The following is a 19,165-nucleotide window of genomic DNA, read 5'->3' as shown; positions in this document are numbered from 1 at the left end:
ATTTGGGGGAAATCAGGTCTCTGCTTGGGTGCATTTTTTAGAGGAAAGTGGCTTAAGCTATAAATAGGCGGCATGGCACTCACAAATGATGTGGTATATGAGATTTAGGGCTGCAGGAGTCACCAACCTTGTGGGGCCTGTGGACACAACTGCAAACTAGAGAAACTGTGGACAGCACAACACAACAACAACCAACCACACACCACAGCCTATTCTGCTGATTACAATGGAATGCTTCTCTCAAAACTAATTTCAGGAAAGGGAGTGTAGGCTCTGGGCACCAGGAAATCCTTGCCAGGCACATCCCGGAAGTGGTGTATCATAGTGGCTCAGAGACAGTTACAAACCAGGCAATCCCCAGTTCACTTCTCATGTCTGCCATAAACTCCATAGGTTGCATTGGACAAGCCACAGTCTGTTGCTCAGCCTTCCTCCCCTGCCACGTTCCCATCTGCAAAATGGAAAGATACCACTGGCATACCTGACAGCAGCCTTTGCCCAACTGGTGCCCTTCAGATGCTTTGGTGTGACTCCCATTGGCCCTTGCCAGCACAGACATTTTGGAGAAAAGGCAGCCTTACAGAGTTGTTGCAAAGACTGCAGCTAGGTAATGTACATAATGTACATAAAATCTACATGTACATAATGTACAAAATGTACATAATATCTATATTAAGGTCCCCCATGCCTACAAAAGATTCCACTCTAACTTCTTTTTTGCCCAGTGTGCTTGGGACTGCCTCCCCTCGCTCTAAACCTACCTTTTCTTTGAATCCTTTGACTCAGCCCTCTAGTTCCTCATGCCCTGTGCCAACTGCTGCTGCCTTGAGAAGGACTGCCCTTGATGAGAGTTTGGAGACTGCAGCTAGTGTAAAATGCAACTGCTAGGCGGGTCAGTGGGGCAGCCAAATAGGATCATGTGTCCCTTGTCCTGAGAGCACTGCACTCCCTCCCTCAGTACCTGCCCCGAGGCAGCTGCCTCACTCTACCTCATGGTATCTGTTGCATTTGGTGATAGAACAAGATGTTTCTCAGCATCATTCCAGAGTACATGTATTGCTGATGCAGAATTATAATTTATAGAACTCTGAGTGAGTAAGGGAAAGGGTATCTTTACCCAGATGTCTTAAAGGCTAGCAGAGAAGATGGGCATCTCTTGCACAGGAATTACTGCTCAACCGACTAGGCTCATCAGATGTTTAAATGTGGTATGTAAGGAGGTTAAAAGACACATGCACACCCTTCTATGTAGCATTAAAGGGAGCAAAGGTCTTCTTTTCTTTTTCCCTGCCTTTTCCAGCTGTTGTGAAGCTCTTATCTGAACTGCAGCCAAGGAGAACAAAACAAAGCACAAACTCCAGCACAGCCTTACTGAGAAGTAACATTTTTGGCTGCTGATGGGCTGAGATTCAAGTATCTCTCTGTGCTAGTGTTTATTTCTTCCAATGTGTTCTTGTTGCCACTGAGCAGGCTGAGTTTGTGAAAACAGCAGGCAGCAGCAGCAGCACACCCTGGGTGAGAGGCAACAAAAGAAAAGAAAGAAAAGCTGATCAGGCAAGGAAGGAAGATTTCTCCAAGTTTTAGAACTAGGCTTTTCCACCTCCTTCCTCCCCTTCACTCCCACTCATTCTCTAGCTCAAGCATGGGGTACATCACTCCAGCAGCCCCCTCCAAAAAAAACTCTACACCCGTGGCCCCACCCACAAGAGGGAGAAAGTACCTGCACACACACTCTTTTCCCAAGGCCTGACAGTTAGATCCAATGGAATTAACTGGAACATAGAAGAGCCAGTCAGTTTAGAGTAGACAGTACTGAGCTAGCTGGACCAGTGGCCTGACATAGCATCCTGTGAATGTGCAGACACTTTGCATTTTCCCCAAGGACTAACTTACAGCATGGTGACTGCTCAGAAAAGACAAATGTTCTGGGGACATGATACCTAACTATTCAAAAGCATGCAGAGAACATACTCTGAATGTGGAAAATATGCATGTTGAGTTCTCAAGTAAGAAAATAAAACGAGGAGGCAGGCATAGGGGCTTGAACTAGAGCCCTGGCTTAGCCCCAGTGCCTTTTACAAGGCAAGAAAAGTATATTGCCGGAGTAAACTGGGGGGACAAATATGAAGATGTGAATAGCTTCATGATCAGGTGATGGCCATAGCCAATGGAAAAATGCTGATGCTTTATGTAACACCACCACCTAGTGGCTGTTTCTGGAATTTGCAGTCTTTCAAAGTCACAGTTTCTAAGTTGCAATATCAAGAGGCCTCCAAAGGCAGCTTGAGGAGGAGGCTTGTCTAGTTCCACTTATGTTTGAGACACAAACAGAACCACGGGAACAGAACCGCAGGAACTGGGAAAGTCTAGGTGCAATGCAACATAGGGGTTTGCCATGATGCCATCACTGGTTCCTCCGGAGGAAGCCAGGTACAGAGTGGTTTTCAGGAGAAAGTTGCCACAGTCTGAATCAGGAGCATAATCCAGATTGGGGCCTGAGGCTGCTTTTTCTCCAGAGTAAATGCAGCCAGGTTAAGTGTGTTTATTAAAGTTTGTGACTAACTAATAACAACAACAACAATAATAGTTTTATTACTTATACCCTGCCAATCTAGCTGGATTGTCCCATACACTCTGGACGGCACTTGGTCTCTGACCTAAGTTCTCCACCTGTAAAATAGAATCAGTAAAAGACCTTGCAGGATTGTTCGGATGATGAACATTTTGAAAATGAAATCAGATTTATTCGCCACCTGTGATATAAAGGGCCACAAACACATTTTGTGCTGCTAGCACAATCAAGTGTCAAGGCATTTTTCTGAAGTCTACCAGGGAGTGGGAGTTGATTGCATATGTGCTCCCTCCCAGAAGCAGACACCATCCCTGCAAATAAAACACATAGCATGTCAGGGTGATGGTTAGATAAATCTTTTTTGCTTTTACATGCAGAGGCATACTGCTTCCACCATCACCTTTAACTAAGCCTACCTGCAGAGCAAAGCAAAAAAGAAACTTCTCCTAGCAGGTTCCTAGCAATAACATTTTTGATTTAATTGTTCATGACTTGCAGTGTCAGGAAAAACTTCGGCAACTGATTTTCTTGAAATGGCTCTTGATGAGGATTTATCATCAGAGGCATGGATCTGGTTTTAGAAAATAATCGATGTAGTGCTTTTGAGTATTCACAGCACTTCAAATACATTCTCCATTTTTTAGTATGTTAATTCTTGCAACCTTTTAAGGTAGGCCATTATTATTATCCCCACTTTCCCATCTAAAGTGTGTGTGGGGGGGGGACTGTGACTATATGAGTGCAAAGGGCTTAGTGTTTATGCATCACTCACGGCAGCTAACTAAAATCAAGAATGAAATACACTAAAACAAAGAGCCTCCCATAACAGTTAGAATGTGAAGAACAATCCCAATCAAGAAGAGGCAGAGCTCAGATGTTAAGAGAAATGGAGGCCATCCATTGAAGAAACCTTCCCTTAACACCCACCAGGCTTTCCCTCCCCCTTTCTTGGTGGGTGTAGCCTTTAAGCACTAGTTGAGGTTCTCCTCATGCCTCAGTGGGAGGGCATAAATCCCCACACAAACACTGTTGCAGTTGAGCACACACTCTGTTTCTGTGGCGAGACATAATTCTTTTGAAATTGGATCACATCAGGGCTGCAGTGTCCCAATTTCTCCGTGCTAGCGTCCCCGGTTTGGTTTTCCTGTCTGCTTTCCTGACCGGCTGAAGTTGGCAAAGTTGCATCTGTTCGTTCCCTTTCCACCTCTCTCCCCCACCTCCCAATTCCTTTTCATAAGACTGGTGTGTGTGTGTTGTTTTTTCTTTCACTCTCATTCCCTCGCCTTGTAGGCCTGACTGCTTCCTTGTTCTGATGACCTAGAAAGCTAATTCTTCTCAAACTATTGACTGCAGCATAAGAACATACTGAAATAATTTTCCTCGGGAAAGCATTTTTTCCGGGCGCCGAAAGAGAACGAAAAAAACTTGCTTGAGCATACAAGCTTAAATGGCTCTCTTTGGCTGCATTACTACTGTGGCCACTTAAGAGCTATATGGGCAAGGATTTCCTGAGATGCCTTTGCAACCCTAGCTAGGACAGTGGATGTGGGCAAGGCCTTTGATATGCAGATAAGCTGCAAATGTTTCCACTAACAGGAGGAGAGTAACATCAGGAATGTCTGGTGCTAATTTTTCAGATTTGAAAATAAGATAAGTGTATTCCATACACTCACCTACTGGAATGAGGGCTGCTTTGTCAATGCCATCTGGGTCTTTTTCCTCGCATGTGTGTTTCATTTGCAGAATTAGTCTCCCATTGGCTGAGGGAAACTGTTTCACAATGGCCAAATCTCTGGAGACTTTCTTTCTTTTGAAGAGATGGTGTTGATCCTGTCTATCGCTGCATCAAGACAGTGCTTAAACAGAAGTAAATGCGGAGGCGGGGGTAGACTCAAACTCAGCATCGTTGTGTAGAGTGAACAAAGGCTCTTTTACATCACTCATGAGTTTTAGGGGAACACCATGGCATTTAAAAGTATGTAAGTTTAGCACAGTTTCAACAACAGAAAAGCAGGAGAGGCCTGCCTGAGCACTGTTCTTTGTTTTGTGCCTCTTGCAAGCTAGGTTTCTTTACGAATGTAGTTTTCTTAAGGGGCTTGGTATCTACCAAGCCTTTACCTCCATCTGTGACCCTCTTGTACAGTAGCTTTTGCATATGCAGAAACATAATACTTGTTCTTATTTTAGAGTTGTCTGGATTATGCTGTTTAATTGTCACAATGCAGAAATGCAGCTAATTATTCCAAAGGACCTCAAATCTAAATACATATTTGGAAATATGTTGTTGTTCTTGTGCAATGTCCTTTGATGGCATTAATGTGTCTACTCAAGACTTTCAGGCAACAACGGTTGTTACCTACCCAGATACTATGTTCTGAAAGCAACAGAAGGAAGTTTAACCAATAATGGTGCTGGGAGCCATTGGTAGTTGGAGCTGAAGAGATGGCATGCATCTACATTTCCCTTGGCTTCCAAAATGTTACTTGCCAGTCCTTTCTTTCCCAATTCATACTGATGTGTCCCTCTTCTCTTTGCAGATATGCCACCACTGCTGCCGATGGACCTCAAAGGAGAACCCGGACCTCCTGGAAAGCCTGGCCTAAGAGGACCTCCTGGCCCACCTGGCTACCCTGGGAAACCTGGCATTGGCAAACCAGGGCTCCACGGCCAACCAGGCCCCGCAGGCCCACCTGGCTTTTCTGGCATTGGCAAACCAGGCATCCCAGGGCTCCCTGGCAAGGCAGGTATGAAAGGGATGCCTGGAATTAATGGTGAGCCGGGCATGAGAGGAGACCAAGGGCCACGAGGCTTGCCAGGCCCTCCAGGAGTGCCTGGACCAGCTGGCATTTCTGTGAACGGAAAGCCAGGCGCAACAGGAAGCCCAGGCCTGCCAGGATTCCGGGGGGAGCCTGGGGCCAAAGGAGAGCCTGGTCCCCGTGGCGAGCGTGGCATGAAGGGTGAAAATGGGGTTGGGAAGCCAGGGTTGATAGGGCCGCGGGGAAACGGAGGCCCCCCAGGCCCTGCAGGCCCTCCGGGGCCACAGGGAATTGGGAAACCTGGGCTTGATGGGTTGCCTGGTGCTCCAGGTGGCAAAGGTGAGCCAGGGCTTCCAGGAGAGCCAGGGCTCAGTGGGCAGCCTGGCCCTATGGGCCCACGTGGCCCACCAGGTGTGGATGGAATTGGTGTGCCAGGGGCAGCTGGTGTGCCTGGACTGCAAGGGCATGTGGGCCCCAAGGGAGAACCTGGTCACCGTGGCCTTCCTGGCATGCCTGGGCCTACAGGGTACGGGAAGCCTGGGCTGCCTGGCTTAAAGGGAGATCGTGGGCAACCAGGTGTGCCAGGAATCAGCGGAGAAAAAGGGGAGCCCGGAATGGATGGAGAGCCAGGCGAAATGGGTCCCCCTGGTATCACTGGGGCCCCTGGGATTCCTGGTTCTATGGGTATGCCAGGTAAACATGGCATGCCAGGCCCTAAAGGTGAAGCTGGACCAAGTGGGCCTGCAGGGCTACCAGGTATGCGTGGGGACCAAGGGCCTAGCGGTTTTGTGGGGAAGCCAGGGATTCCTGGGGAGCGAGGATTGCCTGGACCACAAGGGATGCCTGGCCCAATGGGCCCCAAGGGGGAAGGTGGATTTGCTGGTCTCCCTGGGGTTCCAGGGATTACAGGGCCCATGGGCCCAAAGGGGGACTCTGGTATTCCAGGGCAACCAGGCCTCAGAGGCTCATCAGGGATACCAGGTCTGCAAGGCCCTTCTGGTCCAATGGGGCCCCAAGGTTTACCAGGACTGAAAGGAGAGCCTGGCCTCCCAGGCCAACCAGGAAATGGCAAAGTAGGGGAGCCGGGTATTGTAGGTCCCAGTGGGCCACCAGGGGTTCCAGGAAATCCTGGATTAAATGGGCTGCCAGGACCACCAGGGCCACCTGGACCCCCAGGAGCACCCGGGATGTTTGATGAGACAGGGATTGCTGGCCTCCACTTGCCAAATGGAGGTGTAGAGGGAGCAGTTCTGGGGAATGGCAAGCCTGGGAAGCCGCAGTTTGGCCGAGGGGAACTATCTGCCCAGATGGTACCTGCCTTCACTGCCATCTTAACATCACCATTCCCAGCCTCAGGAATGCCAGTAAAATTCGACAGGACTTTGTACAATGGTCACAACGGCTATAACCCAGTGACAGGAATCTTCACTTGTCCCATCTCTGGCATCTATTACTTTGCCTATCACGTGCACGTTAAAGGAACTAATGTCTGGGTGGCACTTTACAAAAACAACGTGCCTGCCACCTATACCTACGATGAATACAAAAAAGGCTACTTGGACCAAGCTTCCGGTAGTGCAGTGCTTGAACTCAAAGAGAACGACCAGGTCTGGATCCAAATGCCATCGGATCAGGCCAACGGTCTGTACTCCACTGAATACATCCATTCATCTTTTTCTGGATTCCTTCTTTGCCCTACATAACAGCTGTTGGGCACACCTCCTTTAATCCACTGTAGCCATAAACTTGTCCGTTAAAAATAAAATAAAAAACAGTGTCACTGGGAAGATGGTGAAAACCAATGGTGTGTGGAACCATTTTGACCAAGCTGAGAAGATAATTTGAGAGAGAAAACTTTGCTGTTGTTTTCAGTACCATCTTTGTATTCAGAATTTAGTTTACCCTAGTGACTGCACATCGACCACAGATGCTAACTTGAGGATTAGCTGCCCGTCAGTTCTCTTAGGATGCACAGAAGGCATGTGATGGACAGCAGCACTCGGGGATCTGCAGGTTGTGTGACGTATCAACTTAAGACACCACCTTCCAAATTTAGCATTTGTTCACTTTTAATCTTTCTGCTCTAAAAGTGTGATTCAAGTCAGTCAAATTGTGACAAAGTGATGAATTAATTGTGGAATGCTTTGCATGAGCACCTTTTACACAATGCTTAACACATCTTTAAATCATGCCATCAGAGGTATATGGGGAAAGGGATGGCAAGTGAAACATATTCCAAAGCCAGAGACTTTTGTGATCCTCTACAAAAACAGGACTCCCTAAAGTGCACATGCTTGATAGTCCCTAAGCAAATCAAGTAGCTAAATATCCTTCATGAGTCAGCAGCCTAAAGAGATAGTTCTATGAACGCTGTTGTCTGACAAAACCAGTGTAAAGGCACTGCAGATATAGGTTCAGTTGCTACTAGCCTGACTTGTGTTATCTTCAAAGTGCCAGTTAAGAGACCATTTTTTTCAGGATGTGTAAATTTATTTGTTGTTCAGGGTGGTGGAAGTACCCAACCACCATAAAAATGTTGATTTTTTAAAAAAAGTAGATTTCATGGTAACTTTCCATTCAATCATTTCCACAATGGTGCTATTAGCTACTTAATGTTATTCAGTATAGTGCAATATCTATTAAAAAGGTGCAAAGTGTTGTGTGCAAAGATTTATGTGATTTTGGAAAAGAATAATTTGTCTTTTCTTACCACTTTCTCTCAATAATGCTTGAAATGTCACCTGCCTTACAAGGTTATTCACAGATTTTGGGATAACTGATCATGTGTACAGTGCTTTCAGAAGTGGTAACGCATACCCTTAAATTGCTGAAGAGCGAGCTCTCTCATCTTGGAGAAATAATATTCTGTTTTGGTTGATACCACATAAAAATAAGCAAGAGCCTCTTACTGTTTAGGCCTGTTATGAAGAAAATAGATGGAATTAATCCAGTTCATAGTTCAAAGAGCTTCTTTTCAAGTGTCCAGGATACCAACAATACGGCGAGAGTGGCTTAGTTCATTTTCCCAGGTTTAATGTAGATAAAGGTATTTAAACATTAAAATGCAGTGAACTTTAAATTTGTGAACAAGTATTCTAGGGCGACGGTTGAGAGAGAAAAAAATCATCACATTTTGGTTTGTAAAAATAACTAACACTGATAGATGGCTGCTGGAGAATTGAAATTTAGGTCACCTGCTATTTCAGCTGCGCTGCCAACTGCCTCTTCTTTCCTTCATTTAACTTAAACTTGTATGATTTAGACACAAGCAAAAGAATAGGCCCAAGATTTCTGATTCCATCTGATGTTTTCTAAATTCCTGGAGAGGACAAGAATGCCAAAGGCACACTCTGCTTGCAATAACATCTTTGGTTTCACATTGGGTCACCACAGGCTAAAACTGAAGAAGCCAAGTGCACACATTTTCTACGTGCCTAATATTGGAAGAAGACTTCCAAGAGACTGGTGCTCTAAATTTAAGTCTATTTTCCTGTGAAGTAGAGTATTAAGCTTCCATTTTTAACACCATAAGATCTAAGAAAATGTGTTACTATTTAAAAGTCAAATTGGCAGAGACTGAAAGTGTGGTGGATAAGTACTCTAACAGCAGCAGAGAATCACATAAACCCCAGAATTGCTCCTGGGTGTGTTGGTACACAATTTATTTATACTGTGTTCTAACACAGAGCTAACCTCTTTTTTCAGCTCCTTTGGAGATTCAACATTTGTGATCTGGCTGGTAAGACAGAAAACACAATGACAAAAAGCACATTTATCTCCAAACTAAATTGTTCTGTTTCATGGGTGCTGTTCTGCAGCCTCACTCTTCTCTTCTCTCATACAGGGCATAACCCTTCTGCATTTATACAACTTTTTAAACTTCTTAATATAGAGGCTGTTATTACACATAGGAAATGAAGTGTGGGATGAAGAGGCTGATTCACAAGTCATGAGTTAGCTTTTTTTTTTTTTTTAAATGCGATGCCAGATATTGTCTGTGACAAAGTTTGGGGGTTTTTTTGTTGGAGAGCATGTGGGAATTAGGTTTCAGTCAGCAGAAAGATCAGGTTTGGAAACTACTTTGAACTGTGCATTACAATATGCATTTTTATATACAAATTCTCTCTCTTTTAAAGAAAAGAAGTTTGCCTCTAGTATCTTCATTGCTAACCTAGTATATAGCGAATTTTTAGTTTTGTAAATACTTATGTTACATGCACTGTTTCATAGTAAATTTGGTTTTAAAATGCACTCTTGTTTTGTGATCAAAAACTGGTCTTCACTTTGAACTGAAACTACAGTACTTGATTGTATTGACCCAACATCAATAAATCTTATTTTACAAAAAGATTTGCATTTCACATTACTGCCTGCAAAAATCATGCCAATGTAAATATTGTTTGTTTGTAAGTCACTTTGGGTTGCCTTGGGCAATCTAAAGCGACTAGCAAATTCAATAAATAATAATAGTAATAATTATATTTTCACTCCTTGTCTTTAGAGCAAGCCTGTTCTTTGATCACCACTGTGAGCAAACAGAAGGTTTTCAAGCTGACCAGGACAGCTAAGGACTGACCCAGAGGCCACTGTATGCACAGGGAGGCCTCACGAGAAAGGTGGCAGTGCCACAAACACTGACACCAACAGTGCTTTTGGTTAGACTTTAAATTCTAGCAAACTCTAATTTGAATATTTGTTTCTTAAAAACAAATAGAATTCAAACCAGGTAGGAGGATACCCTGAGCCATTTTCCTTGGGGGCATTGTACTACTTCTAACACCACCACAAAGTTCAGTGGAAGTAGACCTAAACTACAGTCAATTCCTGGTTTTCATTTGGGTTATGTGATATGGATTTTGCACGTTTGCACAAACGACAGTCCCTGATGTGGACATCTGGTGGCACTGGAGTCCAGACAGGCATGCTGGGTGGCCAGAAATGTGGCACCTGCTCCCCTTCAAACTTAGGAGGATGCGTCATCCATTTGGCCTTTTGGTTTCTGTTGAGGGCAGCAGTGTATTTTACTTGATTTTAAATTTACTACTGGTAACACACATTCCTGGTTATCAAAGACATATGTAAAATCTCCAGATTTCAAGTACTCCAAGATTACTCAGTTACAAGACAAGAGAGTCCAGTCTTTCGTCCTCTGGCTTTTGCAACCACACAGGAAATCCAAAAGCAATTTCTGTAGCTACCGTCCGATGAATTTGCACCCTAACAATGGATGGAAAGCAATGCTTTCAAATCCTTACCTTGCTCCCAGCAGAGCTCAGTACCAAGGGTTCCCAACACTTGGGCATAGTGAACTGAGAGAGATTCGACTCCAACTGAGATTTAATACTAAAAGTCTAAAAATCAGAGACTGTAAGAGCAGCAAGATATTATGTATGCAGCAGAAAGCAACTGGCACTTTTGAGCAATTGGTTACAAGAGGAACCTTTATCTGCCACACAAAATATCCTAGGCATGTTTCCCATGAGGGAAAGGAAGCCCCAGATTGCAAACGAGTTCTTCTTTGGAAGATGAAACAGAAACACAGCTCTGATGACCAGGTACAGGGTTCCTTTTTCCATGGCTCAAATCCGCTGGCAGTAGAGTTCATACAAGCTGTCAGCCAACTTTTCTGTCTCCTCAAAAGATTCACAGCTATACTTCCAGCTTTGGGGCACCTGCTCTTCCCCATAATACGCCCCAGCAATTGCCCCAGCCATTGTAGCAATGGTGTCTGTATCCCCACCCAATGAGATGCAGTAGACAATGGTCCGTTGCAGACTGTTGAAGTCCTCAGGGATATCTGGGTGAGACTCCATGCAGCGCAGAAAGGAATAGATAGCAGTGGGGACAGAGCGCAGGGCTGCAATGTCATTGCCTGACAAAAGAATTAATTCCCTTTAGCAAGCAACAGCACATGCACCTAGCCTTCCACCATAAACTCTCATTATATTCAGTACAAAGTGATTACTATAGAAACGTGTATGTGTGTGTACCCATACCGTTATATACATGACCATTATGCCTCACATAAATCCACAAGCATGTTATGCTGGCTATAAACACATCCTAGTGTGCACCTGCAAGATCAGATACTTGGAATTGTGGCTACTCTGAATGCTGAAGTTGCATTTCTGCCTATCAGCAGGTAGTTCCCAAAAGACCTAACCATTAAAAACTCATGTGTATGTATGTGTTTAAGCTATTTATACCACAACTTTCATAACATCCTATGAAAATTTCCAACAGCCAAGTAAGCACTGTGTGAAGATAATTTGTCTTAAACCTCCCACAACTCATCCACTCTCTCACTCAAAACTGAGCAATTATTTTACTATTCTATCTACTTCCTCCCCAATGCTGATGATTTAAATAAACCACATGCTTGAATTTTACAATTCTACAGATTAGTGTTTTACTGTTTTCTGGTCACAAAACGGGAGTCCATGCCTTGTGCTCAATATTGTACATACCTAATTCTGACACCACATCTGATTTTGACACGTTGCTCTGCTCCAAAAATTCTTTGATCTTCTTTAGACGCTTTGAATATGGCAACTCCTCATAGCCCAGCCTGGATATGAGAGACTGGGTTGAGGCATGTGCTTCAAGGGGGGGTATGCTGCCCCCTTGTGTTACATCCAAGTATAAATGTAAGCCTGCCCTCAGATGGCTATTACTTACATTCGTGCATCCGCAACAGACTTGTCATCTGCTTCCACTTCCTCCATGTGGCCTATCAGCTGCTCCACGAACTTCTCCCGATTCAGCTCTACACTCTGTAGAGCGTAGTGAACTGCCAAAGCCTGCAGTATGGCTCCATTATAGCCCAAGGAATTGGAGTGGGTCAATTCAGCACTCAATTTGGCAAACTGCAAAAGCAGAAGACACTGTTGTAAAAATTAAGCCTGAAGAAGGGTGCATGTCTTAAACCAACAGGGTGCGTGTCTTACCTGCCTAGCATCTTCTCTGACAGATACAGGCAACAAATGTTGTAGGAAGCAGCGACAAAGCAGTCCAAGGACTTCCTTGCCTTTCTGACTTACCCACAGTATCAACATATGGAGTTGAACCTAAGAAGGTAGGGCAACCCTGCTAGACCAGGCCACTATCTGAAGCTGAATGTGAGAAAATTCAGAACAGATTAGACAAACTCATGGAGGATATAGCTGTCAGTGGCTTCTAGCTATGAAGCAGTATGCCTCTGAATACCAGTTGCTGGGGAACAAGTTAGAAATGTTCTGCTCAGGTCCTGCTTATGGGCTTTCGTTAAGGACCACTATGAGGACAGGAAGGATGTTGGACTAAATGGCCCTTTAGCCAGATGCAGCATGGCTCTTATGTTCTTAGCCTGTCTCCACAGTGGCTGAACCAATGCTTTCAAAAAGCCCACCAGCAGTACATGAAAGCACTACCCCCACCCTTGTTGTTCCTCAGCACCTCCTATTCAGAGGAATTTTGTCTCTGAATCTGGTGGTAGTTATTAGTGGACTTACTTTCCTTGAATCTGGTGGTAGTTATTAGTGGACTTACTTTCCTTGAATCTGTTTCATCATTTTTTACAAGCCATGTAAATAAGTGGCCATCACCATGGCTTCTGGCAACAAATTATAAAAATCCTGAATGAACTTTTCTAAACTTTTCTGATATCACAACACGAAAAGAATTCTCTTCAATCTGTTCTGATACTGCTCCTTAGTCCAATGCTGCTACCACCCTGCCTAAGACTTTTTGCATGTTGCAACATGACTCTTCTCAATGTCATGACCGCACAGTACACGTGAGGGGAACTGTTACACACACACACCATTCACTGACAAGTCCCTGAGAGCTCCCACCAACACTACTATAACAGTAGGCACAACTGCAGCAACTTCCTAAGATATTGGCACCACAATGTGCAGGACCAAATCCTGTAACTCTTATCTGACATCCCATAAGCACGGCAACCAGCAAATGGCTGCATTGGAGAGATTATGGGGGATGATATTGTTGGATTGCTCCTTACAGAGTTTATGCAAATATTACAAAAACATTGGCCCTTGCAGATATGAGACTGTTGCATATTTCAGCTAATTAAACCAACATATTATTATTTATTTATCTGTCCCCTAATATGCAAATTACATGTACAAGTAAAAAGCGCCATCCAGTTTAATGAAGCAATACACACACACACATACAACAAAAAAACCATGCACACCCAGAAACAGCAGTAACCATCATACATGTCAACGTGGCACTGGAAAGATGTTAATGCCAGCACTTGGTGGGTCTCACTGGAGACAGCATTCCATACACACAGATATGTCCATCCAGCCTAGGACACTGTTTGTGATGCACTTTTATTGTTATGTAGTCAGCATTATTTCAGCAGGCTACGTATAAGAAATCAACAAACCTTCTTTACGTCTTGAACGTTAGAGTAAGCTAGTGAAATGCCTGCTACTCTCATGGCACCACCATTCCCATAGGAGCCTTTCCCATTAAACTGCTGTCTCGCTGGCTCAAACACATCTCTGCATTTTGGGCGAAGAAGTTTCTTGAATACAGTAATCACACTGGCGCCATAGGTCCGGTCAGGGTCTTTCTTGTATTCTTCAGCAAACCTGCAGGGAGACTATGTTAAAATGCAACTCCACTTACATTCTGTGAGCTATCACTGAACAGCTGCTAATATGAAAAAAGAATAGTGCCTAGTTGGTCCAGTTAGCAGGGTGAATTTGGAGGATATATTTATTTCATTTATAAATTGCTTCCCATGAAACATCCCAAAGCAATTTACCAATAAGAAAACCAATAAGAAAACACATATAAATACAATTTCTAGGCCAATGAAGATAAGACTACATAAGAACATAAGAATAGTAATCTATTCTCACAGTGGCCAACCAGATGTCTGTGGGAAACCAGCGAGCAAAATATGAACACAAGAGCACACTCCCCTCCTATGGTTTCCAGCAACTGGTATTTGGAGGTATTGCTGCCTCCTACTGGAAAGGCAGAGCACGGACATCATGGCTAATAGCCACTGATAGCCCTTGCCTCCACAAATTAATTGGTCTACTCCTCTTTCAGCAAACCTGACTACTGCACTGTTCTCTCCCAACTTTTAGATCATATATGAACAAGTTAAAAAGCACAGGTCCCAATGCCAATCATTGGGGGACTGGGATAAAAATTTCCACTTAAAAGGCTTGTTGGAAAAGGAAGGTCTTCTACAGGTGCCAATAGGTGAACAATAAGTACAGTGCCTGATTGCCCAGCAGTGGCAAAGTGGGTGAATTAACTGATCATGCTACTTAATCAAGTTAAAGTTTGCAACTCTATTTCACACAGGACGTAGATTCTTCTCAAGCCCTCTTCAACAGTATCTTAGGGGCTGTCCCTGTGTGTTTAGGAAATACATGCAAAGAAGCACCCTAGACGTGGCCAAACATGTACATCTCTGTAGTGGAAACAATCAGATAAGAATAAAGGAAACTCTGGGAAGGTTTCTTGCCTAACACAAGAAAGGAGGACTGAGAAATTCCTCAAAACCTGGGAAGAGAAATGCTTACATAAACTCTCACCCCTTTTCCCACCACGCCACACAAAAAGCCTCCAGGACATTTCATTTTTGTTAAAAACTGGCATGGTTGGGTAAGCATGCAGGAAACTCTACACAAAGATGCCTTAAGTTGCACTCACATACTGAGAGCTAAGTCCCAATGAACAGGGTAGATTTTACTTCTGAGTAAATCTGCACAGGATCATTGCATTGTCTTTTTAAATTTTCAAAAAACAATGTGAACATGCAAATTCCCACTCCCACGGAAGCAGTTGAGAAGTGTTTTAGGATACAGAAAGGAATGAATAATCATAAAAATAAAAAGGGACAGAGTCCATTTCAATGATTTCTTTGTCAAACCCATCAGTCCATCCAGCCCATTACTGTGAACTGTGACTAGGTGCACCTGTCCAGGATCTCAAGCTGAAAGAGATTTTCCACACCTACTCTTCAAGATCTCTTGTAACTACAGCACCCTCCTTACCGCTTTGCCATATCCACTTCATCAAAGTCCTGCTTGGCTAGTAGTGACCTCACTATCGAGTGAGTCATAGCTGTGTCATCACTGTAGAAGTGGATTCCTACAAGGTAGGAAGTGCAGAAATGTCAGCATACGATGGATAGACTGGAAAGCACGTGGATGTGTGCTGAGTGTGTTCTTTTCCCTTTCCTCTTTCCCCTCAATAAAAATTTGGGAAGAGTAGTTAACTGATAAAGAGGTATCAGGCAATCCCAGAGGGAAGAAGGTCACTCTGTACATGTTCAGAGAACTTCACCCATTCCTGAGTTCAGCATAATCTTAGCATTCAAAACACACACAAGTGGGGCTCAGATAAAACCTTCATTTGGTGGGGAAAAGAGATACCGGAGCTCACAACCAGACACTCCCTGTCTCCAGTTATAATACTGGCACTGTGCAATAACAACAACAATAATAAACCAACATCTTATTATAACATGATATGGCAAAATTAGGTTATTTCCATGGCAATAGTCAACAGAAGAATTTCCAGAGCATAATGTTTTTTCATTACACCAAAGGCTCACCAATTTGTCATTGTAACTATTTTGCTTTAGGTAATTGTCAGCTGTTCATTTTGCATTTTATTTTCCTTTGCTCCAGATCTCTGCCACAATGTGCGCATAGGTCTTTTTAGCATCTCCACCCAGATTATGGAACAAATAAAAGTGTTCCATAATCTGGGTCGAGACGCTAAAAAGACCTAATTTTCATATTATGTATAATACACACATTATTATTATTATTATTATTATTAAATAATGATGCTTGAATTTGTATTCCACCCTTTCCCCCAAAGCAGCCTCTCATTGTTATTTGCTGCTTACTGAGGACCTTTTTATTTTATGAGGTAAACAATTGTTTTTATGTGCTAAATGTGGCTGCCACTCTCTCATTTTGTCATTGTTTTATGGAATCGTAATGCTGTAAGCCATGCTGAAGGAACTGTTTTTACTCTAAAAGGGTGGGATGTACAAGTTTTCATAAATACGTATGCTTGCCAATTTAGGATTAAATCCCATACACCTGCTGAAGCAGACTGTTGTCATTGAGAGCTTATGCTCTAATAAAGTACAGTCATACCTCGGGTTGAATATGCTTCAGGTTGAGCGTTTTGGGGTTGCGCTCTGCGGTGACCCGGAAGTAACGGAGCACATTACTTCTGGGTTTCGCTGTTCGTGCATGTGCAGACGCTCAAAATGACGTCATGCACATGCGCAGAAACAGTGAATTGCGACCCTATTGGGGGCTTTGAAGGCCTCTGGTTTAGGAGTTAACCTAAGCTTCTAAGTGTAAATTAGTGGTGTAATGGGAATTAATAGGAGCGTGCTAATAATTGCAGGGGTTGGGCTGATAGGTTTGGTAGGTTTAAATCGTCATTTTATTGGGCTATTAGATGTATTTGGGGAAATAGTTAAAGTTGAAACGTAGGTTAAACGTATGTAAAATATTAATTGCTATATAAATTAAGGAGGTAAATAAATGGGTAAAACAAAACGTCACATAGAAGGATTGGAAATATTTTCATTGAAGCTTGAATTTGTTTTATTCTGAATCATTTTATTTGATGTTTTAATGTGTTATAAACTGCTTTGAGATTTTTTCTTTAAAATACAAAGTGGTATAGAAATGAAATTATTATTATTAATAATCATAATAATAAATCTCATGGGGGGAAATGGAACCTATACATTCTGTTGTGGCAACTGCAACCTATGCTTAAGGTGTCATTTGGAGATTAGTGTACAGAGGTACCTCCGGTTGTGGACAGGATCCGTTCCGGAGCTCCAGTCGGATCCCGAGGTTTCCGCAACTGGAGGGATCACTTCTGCGCATGCGCACGGGGCGAAACCCAGAAAAATACTTCCGGGATTGCCGCGTTCGCATCCTGAAGGATACGCAACCGGAGGTGTGCGTATCCAGAGGTATCACTGTATATATCTGAGTTTCTAACACTGCTTCCACAGTGGCCGCTCTCCCCAATGCCATCTGTACATCCCAGTGACCAGGAGATGTGGCTTGTATCCTCCCATCCCTCTGGAGAAAATGGCAAGGGCTGCCTCTGGGGTCTCCTGGAGTCTGCTCCCACCTGGCATGATTCAGAGTGGGGCTCTTCCCTGCCTTTGATTCCCACCTCAACCAGCAGGGAAGGCTGCTTTGATTCCCCACCCCCACCCCACGTTGTCCCTGATGTAGATCTTTACTCACCCAAATCTTCCCTATGTGGATCCGTATAACCCCCTTGTTCCTGGTGCAAATCTTCACACTCCCTTTCTTCCCTGGCTGGGGAGGATGTTTTGTGGTTCGCCTCAGGTGCCAACCTGTCTTGGGCCAGCCGTTCTGACAAGGCATTAAAAATAACCAAAATAAAATAACCAAAATAAAAGCACCCGAGTGTTGTTCATCACCCTTCGGATTCCATGCCCCGAATCTGTACAGTGACCATACACAGAGCCAGGAAGCCATTTCTTTAAAAGTTTCCATCAGAAATAGATTCACTTTTCGTCCTCTGCACCCTCAGGCTTGGCTTTCCAAGGTCTCTCTCACACACACACACACACACACTCTTGGGTGCTTCCCACCCAACCTGTTTGCTGATTTTGACGACGCAGAGAATCCTAATTAATGAGGATTCACTCCTATTTGTCTTGTGAGCAGGCCAGGCGTCGCTGGGTCAAATCATTCGTTTGCCTTCCCCTTACTGCAAAACAAAAAACCCCCGACCCTTTCGAGAAAGCAGTCTTGTTGAGCAAGACCTCAAAAAAGCCAGCTTCAACTGAGCAAGTTGAATTTGCGGCCTCTGGCCCCAAGCAATGGGAGCTTCGCAAGGCGGGCTGATAATCCCACAACACGAAGTCTTCCTCTCGTGACTGCCCACCGTTTACCGTGGAGAAAATGTCACAGCCCCGACGACACACCGAGGCGTGAGCCGCCCCGACCCCTCGGGAATAAATGTATGAGGGGAGCGGGGAAGGGTCGCTTGCCCCAAATAAATTGGGGGCTCTCCCTCCCCCCCCCACCCCGAAAAGGAAGGGGCGCCTCCCTCACCCCTGAGGGTCACCATCTGCTGAGGTAAAAGCGGCCCAGCTGACTCCGGAGGCGGCCCAGCCTCCTCCGCCCGCCTCCGCCCCTCCTCCTTTTACCTTTCTCGGGCGGCTGAAGCGAGCGCACGAAGCGCAGCAGCTCCGTCAAGTTGACCGTCTCGAAAGCTTCGAAGCCGCCGCCCAAGCAGTCGCCCAGCAGCGCTCCGAGCAGGCAGCCTCGGAACCGGCTTCGGCTCAGCACAGAAGCCGCGGCAGCCCCACCGCTCCCCACCGCCGCCGCCGCCGCCGCCATCTTGGCTCCTTTCGTTCGAGGCGGGAAGAGCGGCGCCCGGCGGCCACGTGCCGCCCCCGCGCGGCTGCAATGGACCCGCTTAGCCGCCGACGGGAGGAGGTGGTTGCTTTCGCCGTCCCGTTGCCCTTGTGAAAAAACAGCATTTTGTGTCTTGTTGAGTTTTTCCCTCCGCTGCCCTTTGTTCAGGCAGAGAACGGAGCGGTGTAGGGCATAGCAACAAAACGAAACAAAAGACGGAAGAGATCTGAACAATAGAATAGACCGCAGGCAAATGTAAAAACCCCATTTAAAAATGCTTGGGCAAGCCTAGGATTGTTACAGCACAGCATCAAGAAGAAGAAGAACTCCTCTTTCTTCTCTTACGCTAAATGAAATAAAAACAAATCTCTTTCTGGAGTAGCGAAATTCCACCGTGGAATAGCTTTGTATACTAAGAA

The 19,165-nt window shown here is 44.6% G+C and overlaps 2 protein-coding genes and 1 long non-coding RNA gene across 5 annotated transcripts in view; 1 reads left to right on the top strand and 2 right to left on the bottom strand.

Annotated features, from left to right (window-relative positions):
* The window catches only part of COL8A2 (collagen type VIII alpha 2 chain), a 158,494-nt gene extending 149,199 nt beyond the window's left edge, over positions 1-9,295 (top strand). For all 3 annotated transcript variants that reach the window (XM_081018451.1, XM_081018450.1, XM_081018449.1), the window contains one exon: positions 5,110-9,295. In XM_081018451.1, coding sequence (XP_080874577.1) covers positions 5,110-7,031 — 1,922 coding nt within the window. In that variant the 3' untranslated portion in view covers positions 7,032-9,295. The remainder of the gene's footprint in view (positions 1-5,109) is intronic.
* Positions 1,038-3,260, bottom strand: LOC308483994. Its single transcript, XR_013989856.1, has 2 exons — positions 1,721-3,260; positions 1,038-1,511 (listed from the first exon to the last, which is right to left on the bottom strand). It is a non-coding gene; the product is annotated as an uncharacterized lncRNA (long non-coding RNA).
* On the bottom strand, positions 8,946-18,756 carry ADPRS (ADP-ribosylserine hydrolase). Its single transcript, XM_081018455.1, has 7 exons — positions 18,536-18,756; positions 17,601-17,732; positions 15,357-15,453; positions 13,724-13,931; positions 12,007-12,194; positions 11,796-11,896; positions 8,946-11,200 (listed from the first exon to the last, which is right to left on the bottom strand). The coding sequence occupies exons 1-7, from the start codon at positions 18,726-18,728 to the stop codon at positions 10,908-10,910; spliced, it is 1,212 nt and encodes a 403-aa protein (XP_080874581.1). The 5' UTR covers positions 18,729-18,756; the 3' UTR covers positions 8,946-10,907.
* Positions 18,757-19,165: the final 409 nt, after the last annotated feature.

Source organism: Podarcis pityusensis, assembly GCF_964106645.2.
Source record: "Podarcis pityusensis genome assembly, chromosome: 8".
NCBI lineage: Eukaryota > Metazoa > Chordata > Lepidosauria > Squamata > Lacertidae > Podarcis > Podarcis pityusensis.
This window is presented reverse-complemented; position numbering and strand designations above follow the sequence as displayed.

Excerpts from the sequence above, each read along its gene's own strand:
- ADPRS (XM_081018455.1), bottom strand. The coding sequence starts at position 18,728 with ATGGCGGCGGCGGCGGCGGCGGTGGGGAGCGGTGGGGCTGCCGCGGCT. Across the intron at positions 15,454-17,600 it reads TCCACATAGGGAAGATTTGG|GAATCCACTTCTACAGTGAT; the intron begins GTGAGTAAAGAT and ends CCTACCTTGTAG. Across the intron at positions 11,897-12,006 it reads TCTGTTGCGGATGCACGAAT|GCTGGGCTATGAGGAGTTGC; the intron begins GTAAGTAATAGC and ends TCTCATATCCAG.